Genomic DNA, 10,000 nt, shown 5'->3' on the forward strand with positions numbered 1-10,000 from the left:
TCTTTCATTGAGAGGAATTCTACGTGTGGTCAGGACCAGTAGTAACTTCACACTTAGCGATTTAATCCACCAGGGGCGTCGTTCGACCGTCGTTCGGAAGAAACGGGAATTAAAAAAAAAAAACATGGCTACTTGAAGCGAGGAATATTTTACATGAATAAAGCTATCTACACAACTTTTTATATGTTTATAATGACTCGGTTTGATCGGAAATGTGCTACGCGACCAATGCAGAGTATTTAGGTCTTGACTGAAGCTTTCAAACAGTAGTTTGATGGCACATTTAGCGCTTATGCCACCATTCCATTGGCTTATATGGTAGCTTCTAGCTAGATGGTTGTATATTATGTAGAAGAAATCCAAACGATGTTTCTGTGTATAGCACATCATGAGAATGTCATTGTTTCACCTGCCTGTTCCCATCAAAATAGAAATAAAGAATATTGAGTATTTGAAAATAAAGATTAGGCTATACAAAACTAGTGCATTGCCCGTAGGAATTATGCATTCTGTAGTGTTAGCAGACGTAGGGCTGTTGGGTAGTGTAATGGCACGACATATTTGCACTCCACATAGGTACAGGTTACACTGAAGTATTATTGTGATGCATGTTTCCTTTTCATTAAGAAATGTGTTAATGGTAGCCTTTTTGGAGAGTTACCAACAAATAAAGTTTGAGATTATGTAGTGGATGCAGTTGAATATACTGTAGATGTCAACGTTGCTGTCTAAACTATAAACTAAATGTCATAAAGAAAGACATTATTTAAAATGAAGTTATGGTTGAAATAGGATCACTTCTTTATTGTAAGGGTAAGTGTAGGGCAAGAATGGTCATGCAGTTGGACTCAAATGTAGGTTAATTTTATTGAATGTATGTAGCCTACTGTACTGTATGACTTTGATGATGCTAGCTTTGACAGCCCACTCTCAGACAGATCGTAATAAATGTCCTTAAATGGGAACACAGTTTAAATAGGCTTCTCTGCTGGAGATGGCGTTACTATCCCCGCCCCGAATTTAGTGCACATTGCACGTTCGATGCACGCATAGGCTAGCTAATTTCACAGCAATTAACGTAAACAGGTTAACCTGACGTAAACAGCTCCTAAGAGCTACTTAAGAACTCGTGCACCTGACTTTAAGTTGATGGTTGGGAAACGCACGTAAATACAAAGTGCTACTTAGTGTACGATGTCGCGAAAATCCACGTAGGCCGTTAAGATACATCGTTATCGGGAAACGAGGCCCTGTACTTTACTTTACTACTTATATTTCTGATGACTTTTACTTTTACTTCGCTACATTTTGCAAAGAAAACTGATACTTTTACTCCGATACATTTCCCCTGAAACCTTCGTTACTCGTTACAAAATCTAATCATCTTTAGAAAAAATTATAATCGGGGCTGTGGTAGAACAGACTCCGATCAGGTTTGGCGAATCAGCTGTCCTAGCGCACGTTAATGCGATTTTTCCGTTCACAAAAGCCCAGTGTCAGTGATTCTTTTTGGAGTAATATATCCGCGATATCCTCCAGATCAAGGCAAAATGGACTGCAATATGCAGTGGAAGAACATATCAAAAACATTAAGATCAACAACGAAGGGGACACAACAATAATCAAAGCAATAGCATACAGGTGTCAATCAGGGAATAGCTCGGCGTGCAATTTCAGACGGTAACATTAACATTTTGACGTCAACATTTTGATTTTAACATTAACATATTTGCTGAAGAGAGTGTTAATAATAATACCAGTTGACATTAACCATAACTGTTTATGGATGGTATCTTAACTAGATAGTTAGTTACCACCTAGCAAAAGTGTAGATCGCTATATAAGCAGCTTCATTTGCAGATGTGTTTGTCTTTGTCGATGTATTGAGTAGGGAGTGGGGTTCAAATTAGAGGTCTGCACTCCCGCGGGAATCCCGCGGGACCCGCGGGCTGCGATGCAAATCTGTGCGACACGGGACAAGTTTGAAAACCTCTGTGCGGGAACAGGCGGGACAAGGGAGAGCTCCCGCGGGATGCGGGATAAAAAGAAAATGCATCATTCCCGCAAATTGAATATGCGCGCAAAAATAAAACTATGAATGAACAAGAGCAATCCGAGATTTCTGACCTCCAGCAAGGGTCCGTTAATTTATTGCAGTACTGCGTTTCAACGACGTTGTATTCACAAAGTGACGTTGTATACACCCACAACTCAGTGTAAATCTTGTATGTTAGTCACGCGAAGCAATGTTAGGATCAATATCGTATTGGGACATTGAGAGAAAGATCGTGTATTAGTCTAAACATCATTCCTTGTTTTGACAAATAACCTCATTGGGATTTTTCACGAACCAAAATCCTCACCCATACAATGTGAATCATTGGCGAAATCTCGGATTGCTCCAGATCCGGATCATCCTGAAATCTGAATTCCGCCCAGTACTTTCTGAGAAATCTTGTCCACAGACAGACAAACAGACGGACAAATAAATAAATAAATAAATAAATAAATAAATAAATAAATAAATAAATAAATAAATAAATTAATTAATACATTCATTCATTAATTAATTAATTAATGTATTTGTCCGTCTGTTAATTAATTAATTAACGGACCCGATCGCATAACCTCCTTGCTGGAGGTAATAATAAAGTATGTGTTTATGTTATGCTGGAATTCTATGATTACAGCAGCACTAACTGATGCTTTAATATGGAAAAACTTCATCAAGTCGCCATAATTTTGTTTTGTTAGTTAATTATGGTAATGAAGTGAGGTAGTCTTCAAGATTTCTCCAGCAAACGGCTACTATTATTTTATTAATATGGACATTTTTTTGTTTTGTAACCAAGGCTATTGCCTTTTGTTTAAATGGTCTTGCCATTAAATTTGATTTAAAACGGTAAGGAGTAGTGTGCATTTACTTCCAATGGGCCATGTGACAAGCACTTTGTGAAATAGAGAGCGGAAATGAATATCCATCTTGCATGGACTGTCTTGCGCGGGATTCTCGCGGGCGGGAGCGGGATATATTATTACAGCTGCGGGCGGGAGCGGGACTAAAACATATTTTTTCTTGCGGGAGCGGGACATAATCTTGCGGGAGCGGGCCTGAAAAATGTGTCCCGCGCAGACCTCTAGTTCAAATCAGCCCATGTTTATAAGTTTGCTCGTTTTAGTCTGAATAAACTTCATTATTCTCAAAATTCTGACCCTTTGCTTTTTTATTAACAGCATTTACTTTTTTTTTTACTTTTTACTTTTACTTTCAATACTTAAGTACATTTAATATCAGAAAATTACTTTTGATACTTAAGTACAGTAAAGATCAGATACTTTAATACTTTTACTTAAGTAATATTCTAAAAGGTGACTTTTACTTTTACTTGAGTAATTTTCTAGTAACGTATCTGTACTTTTACTCAAGTGCGGCTTTTGAGTACTTTATACAACACTGCCCACACGTCAGTTTAGGAGAGGGAACCATAACCTCAAAAAGGACCCGAAGAACCAGGAGAGAAGAAGCGGGGCTGAGGTCCACCCACCCTGGACAAATCATGACAGAGCCACTGTTTCATTTCAGACCCATGCGACATGAAGCCGAACACATAGAAGTGCCTTCTCCAATCTCAAGATCAAGAGGCCGCTGCTTGCACCCCATAATAACCACCCGTATCCACCCCGGGAGAGACAGCCTTCTAGGAGGCGAAAGGCTTTGGTTTTGGCAGAGGAAATGACCATTGACAGGACCTGAGGCCTTGTTGGATATGGCAGCATGCCCACCGGACCAGAGACTAAGTGCATGTATTTGCGGTGCGGTCACGGTGAAGCACTCTGTGAGATTGTTTCGTTTATGGGGTTCCTATAATGAGATACAGAACAGCTGCTGACTGAGTGAGTAGTGAAGCACGTTTTGCCAAACAGATTTAATAAACGCTCATCTCCTGTCAATATCGTTTGCAAGCAATGGCTGCTGTCTCCCTTCCAGCAAGGTGGTTCAGGCGCCCAGCATTTCTGTCCCCCCGCCCCCCATCCATGAGTCTTATCTGCTCCCACCCCCCCCACCCCTCCCCCTCCTCCCCGCCACAACCCTCCACCATGCCTCGCCTTTCTGCGAGAAGGGCAGAGGAGCCTGAGAGGGGGTGGAGGAGAGTGGAGAGGAGAGGCAGAGCGGGGGGCAGAGAGCAGCGCTACCTGAACTTCATCTGCGTATACAGTTCCCAGGAGTCTGCATCTTGGGGTCTATTCTCACATCATGGGGGAAAAACACAAAGGCAAGAGATTTCAACATTAGGACTGTGTGCTTTTTTACATGCCACCATCTGGCAGCCATCTTAAAACTGGGGTAATAACTCTGGAAACACTTTAGTTGAATGTTCCGTCATCAGACATAACCGTGTCACAAACTCATCATGGAAGAGGCCATGTCCTTTCATTATTCATCGCTGATGTTTGGTGATGTTTCATGTCATGTTATCGTTATCGGAAATTGTTATGTCAACCTTAAGACGACCACACACAAGGGGTACCTGAAGAAGACGTCTCGAGGCTGGCGGCCGGCGTTTGGGTTGACCAGCTGCTCCTTCAGGGAGTCCAGCGAGCAGTTGTAGACGTAGACGGGGCAGCGCGGACGGGCGGAGTCCCCAGAGCTCTGCTGGGACACCTGGCGACCGAAGGTGATGCGGAGGTCGCGCCGCTGTGGTTCGGCGAACTGAACACCGTCTCTCTCCTCTGTGTTTCACGAGGACACACATGACAGCACTGAGTTCACACAGCTTGGGGGGGATGAGGATAAAACGGGGGCGTTCAAATGAAGACTTTAAAGAGACAGAGACATGCAGTGGTGAGGCAGAGCAACACTAATGGACAGCATTTATTTAAAAATAAGGACAAATTCAACTATAGACTGTTAGGCCTGTTAGACAACCTGTCATACCCATACATGTACACCTCTTAAAATTCTTGTTTGTCATCAACATTCTGTCCCAGTTGTGATTGGACATCCTGTGCTGCACGCATGTAAACAATGGAACTTTGCAAAACACATATTTACATTTACCTCAGATCCCTCCATCTAGAGAGAAGCCAGAGTACCTTCAGGTTTACTGGTCAGATGTAAAAATGTTCCTATCACAACATTTGAGCTTACATACTACATTTACAATTGTTTGTTTTCCACATAACATGATATGGCCTTTAAAAACAAACCAAACCTGAATTGGCCTTTAGTTACTGGAAAACACTATTAATACAGAAACTTGGCTAAGGCTCCGTCCCAATACTACCACTTCGCCCTTCCCCTTCGTTGGCACATTCGCGTGAAGGGGTAGGGTGTCCCAATTCTTTTAGACCGAGGGGGAATTGTTGGTTAACCCTTCAAACAACCCCTTCAAACGAAGTGCGATCAGAGGCAGACTACAGCTGAAGGGAAAGATTACATTTCCCAGGATTTTCCCAACATTTGTGCTTACACACTACATTTACATATGTTTGTTTTCCACATAATAGTTTATGGCCTTTAAATACAAACCAAACCTGAATTGGCCTTTAGTTACTGAAAACACTATTGATACAGAGACTTGGCTAACTGTGTTCAGACCTTAAGTGAAATAAGCCCTGTCCTCAGACAGCTGAAGATGCAGGCCTTACCTGGACCGGTGGTCCCGTTGGTCTGCCCAGAGGTCAGGCTGGACGGCACCTCCACCTCGGCAGTGGCTGGGTTGGCAGGGCAACGGAGCGGGGAGGAGGGCCCCTGAGGGCCCCCAGAGTCTGGCAGTCCGTTGACGGAGCCGGAGTGGTGGGAGTCCATCTGAGACTGGCTGAGGGGGTGCTCGTCGTCCTGAAAACTGCCATTTGCTGTAAACTCAGTCTCCAGCCCTGATGACATCAGGGTCTGCACATCTACATAGAGAGAGAGGGAGAAGAGCCAGTCGGTTACAGCAACACAGGCTGCTAACACTTTTACACGGTTAAAATTCCATGGATTTGAATTTGTTGCTGTGCTCTTATTGCCTTGCAAACGGTCTGAGATGGTGTTTTTTCCCACCACATCATTAGTTACCCCTGTTATAAATACTTCACACACAAACACACACACGCACACGCACACGCACACGCACACGCACGCACGCACGCACGCACGCACGCACGCACGCACACACACGCACGCACGCACGCACGCCTTTATGAGAAGGACTAGGGTAGGGATGAACAGTGTTATGAGAATTTAGTCATAGTGGGCTGACCACTTAAAAAGTGTAATATTCTACTCAGTCTCCATGTATTAATCCATATTAGGTCTATGTGACAGAAAATGAGTCAAACCAGCCAGATGTCAGTGACCAAAAAATATGAGTGTCCATTCCCTTTCCCTGTCTAGAATAAGGATACTGGAAAATTCTGCTGGGTAGCTCATCTTGTGGTACAGTCAAACAATCCTATTACAGCTTGACACTGGCATTAGGTTGAGAGTATATCATGGCAGTTCCCATTTCTTGATGAACAATCCATTAACACCATCATTCTCCAGCAAAGATAGCACTCTTAATATAAAGCCTCTAATTTCCTGTACCGGTGAAAGTTGCGGGTAGAAAGGTGAGGACGATTTGCTGCGGGTTGACATATTTGGCGTAGCATTTCCACTGGGGTGTCGAGCCCTCCGCCCTCCCCTCCGCCGCCGGCTCCTCGTCCACCAGCTCGGCGATGCTGAAACTCTGTCAGGGCAGAACGGCCGTGGAGAAAACACATGACACATCACCGTCACCAAGGGCCTCTCAGGGAGCCCCACTATGAGGGGGGGATTAAGGAAAATTGAAATTTTAAATCACAGTTTGGCGTATTTCAGACTCAGGACACTGTCTGGGAAATGGATTTGACATTCGTACATCATCTCTGATGCATATTTCCCTGAAATACCCAGATTATCTAAAGCTAGCCCAACAAGATTAAGTAATCTTGGCTGACTATGCGCAGCTGACTAACCGTGACAGTAAATTCTTCTTTTTATTTATTTATTCATATATATATATATATATATACAGCCGCGGAAAAAATTAAGAGACCACTTCAGAACTATCAGTATCTCTGGTTTTACTATTTATTGGTATGAGTAAAAGTAAAATGAACATTTTAGTTGTATTCTATAAACTACTGACAAAATTTCAAATACAAATATTGTCATTTAGAGCATTTATTTGCAGAAAAATGACAATTGGTCAAAATAGCAAAAAAGATGCAGTGTTTTCAGATCTCGAATAATGCAAAGAAATCAAGATCGTATTCATTTTTAAACTACACAATACTAATGTGATTTACAATCACAGCTTTCATGTGGTTTGTCATGCTCTCCATCAGTCTTTCACATTGCCGTTGGGTTACTTTATGGTCTTCCTGGCACAAAAATTCAAGCAGCTCGGCTTCTTTTCATGTCTTGTGACCATCCATCTTCCTCTTGATCACATTTCAGAAGTTTTTAATGGGATTCAGGTCTGGGAATTGGGCTGGCCATGACAGCTTTGCCCAACACATGGTCATCTGATGGTTAGATGGAGACCTGGAGAGGCCTACAAGCCTAAGAGTCTCGACCTACTGTGAAATTTGGTGGAGGATCGGTGATTATCTGGGGGTGCTTCAGCAAGGCTGGAATTGGGCAGATTTGTCTTTGTGAAAGATGCATGAATCAAGCGAGGTACGAAGTTTTCCTAGAAGAAACCTTGCTTCCTTTTGCTTTGACAATGTTCCCCAACTCTGAGGAGTCTTTTTCCAGCAGACAATGCTCCATGCCACACAGCCAGGTCAGTGAAGGTGTTGATGAAGGACCACCACATCAGGACTCTGTCATGGCTAGCCCAATCTCCAGACCTGAATCCCATTTAAAAGCGGTGAAATGTGATCAAGAGGAAGATGGAAGGTTATAAACCATCAAAAAAAGCTGAGCTGCTTACATTTTTGCGCCAGGAGTAGTATAAAGTCACCCAACGGCAATGTGAAAGACTGGTGGAGAGCATGCCAAGACACATTAAAGCTGTGATTGTAAATCAAGATTATTCCACCAAATATTCATTTCTGAAATCTTCCTATGTTAAAACATTAGTATTGTGTTGTTTAAAAATGAATATGAGCTTGTTTTCTTTGCATTTTTCGAGATCTGGAAAAACTGCATATTTTTAGTTATTTTGACCAATCGTCATTTATGCAAATAAATGCTCTAAATTACAATATTTGTATTTGAAATTTGGTAGAAATGTTGTCAGTAGTTTATAGAATGAAACAAAAATGTAAATTGTACTCAAACACATACCAATAAATAGTAAAACCAGAAAAACTGATAATTCCGAAGTGGTCTCTTAATTTTTTTCCGCTGTATATTTAAGGTCTGTGTCTGGTGTGGCCTTCCTTGTGGGTTTTGAGCGACTCAGGTCTATAAGTTTAGCTGTAAAGCAGTGTTTCTCAACTGGTGGGTTAGTAAGTGGTGGATTCATTCTGCCTGGGCCACAGAGTATGTGTGTGTTCCTTCAGAACAGTTATTACAATTGTAGAAATATATGAACAGTAGCTTTTATTTTCAAAAGCAAAAAGCAAAGTCTATTCGCGGTTCTCATGCCTCAATCACAAAGGGAAAAAAGGAGCTCTCGGAAAGAGACAGAGTAAGCTCTGTGTGAGCAGCAGAGGCATAGAGACTCTGAAGTGTCAGCTAGTGTAGTGCTGTGCTAGTATAGTGTCTGCTAGTGAAGTGTGTGCTAGTGTAGTGTCGGCTAGCGAAGTGTCGGCTAGCTAAGTGTCTGTTAGTGTAGTGTCAGCTATTGAAGTGCTGTGCTAGTGTAGTGCTGTGCTAGTAAAGTGTCTGCTAGTGAAGTGCTGTGCTAGTTTAGTGCTGTGTTAGTTAGGGTGACCAGATTTGAGTTGGTGAAAAAGAGGACACTTCAGCGGTGACGGTCGGGGGGGGGGGGGGGGGGGGGGGGGGGCATGCTATTATCAAGGGCCCTAGTGCGCGCTATTTACTAGTTAAGAGGCGCGCGCACACACACACCATTAGGCGTATATATATATATATATATATATATATATATATATATATATATATATATATATATATATATATATAAAAGTTAAACTTTCCTATGTTGTAATTATGTATAATCCATTGTGTCATCTCTCCTTTTGCTAAAGATAAAGCAACAACAAACTCTAATAGCTGGCCTCCCTCTCATTAATATTAATGTCTTAATATTAATGTGTCTACCAATACATAGGCCTATTACCAGAAATGTGTTGGATTCTACAGTCGAATTAGTTACTAAGGCTATTGTATTGGGAAAGTAGACATGTGAAAAAGAAAGCTATCAACAATAGCACTCTGACACACTAACGTAAACAAACGGTCAAAGTGCTGAAAGGTTCTTTAAAAACACTTATGAAAGGCACGATTTGTTGCGGCGGCACAGCAGCTTTACCAACATCTGAAAAACACATATACAATGAAACAGGTGCTCGGCGGCGACCTATCATTCAGGGCCTGTTTTGGAGCAGATTGCCTAGCAGTCCGTAGTCTCCCAATTTGCCAAGATGCAGGTTGTGAATATCATTCCCTAAAATCCACCTTCGGTAAGGTGTGCAGTGCACTGCTCTGCTATTGTTTCTGACATATGTGACAGTGGTAACAGCCGAGTGATCTTTTTCCAAATTGAAACTCAATAAGACCTACCTACCTGGCCGCATGGAGCAGGAGAGGCTGGCTATCCTTTCCATTGAAAAAGCATATCATGCATCACCACCTTTATGTTTGAAAGGTGCTTGCCTGTGTACTTTGCCTCTAGGTCTTGACGTTTAGATTTTGCATCATTAGATCGTCTAGTCACATGATCAAATAGAGACTTGACATTGGACATCAAAATATTACCCACAAATCATTGCATATCTGTATATGACAACAATACCAATGAAAATAAGAAATTATTCATTTAATTGAATCGTTTTTTTTAAATAGTTTCCATAGTTTATG

General features: G+C 41.9%; 1 protein-coding gene across 6 annotated transcripts in view; it reads right to left on the reverse strand.

The window, feature by feature from the left end:
• szt2 (SZT2 subunit of KICSTOR complex) overlaps window positions 1-10,000 on the reverse strand; it is a 140,226-nt gene that overhangs the window by 111,333 nt on the left and 18,893 nt on the right. For 5 of the 6 annotated variants that reach the window (XM_080832172.1, XM_080832173.1, XM_080832170.1 and 2 more), the window contains 4 exons: window positions 6,572-6,713; window positions 5,650-5,901; window positions 4,530-4,731; window positions 4,195-4,242 (listed from right to left, as the gene is read on the reverse strand). In XM_080832172.1, the coding sequence (XP_080688298.1) occupies window positions 4,195-4,242; window positions 4,530-4,731; window positions 5,650-5,901; window positions 6,572-6,713 (644 nt within the window). The remainder of the gene's footprint in view (window positions 1-4,194; window positions 4,243-4,529; window positions 4,732-5,649; window positions 5,902-6,571; window positions 6,714-10,000) is intronic. The other variant, XM_080832169.1, reaches the window with a different exon arrangement.

This window comes from Sprattus sprattus (genome assembly GCF_963457725.1).
Source record: "Sprattus sprattus genome assembly, chromosome: 2".
Classification (NCBI taxonomy): Eukaryota; Metazoa; Chordata; class Actinopteri; order Clupeiformes; family Clupeidae; genus Sprattus; species Sprattus sprattus.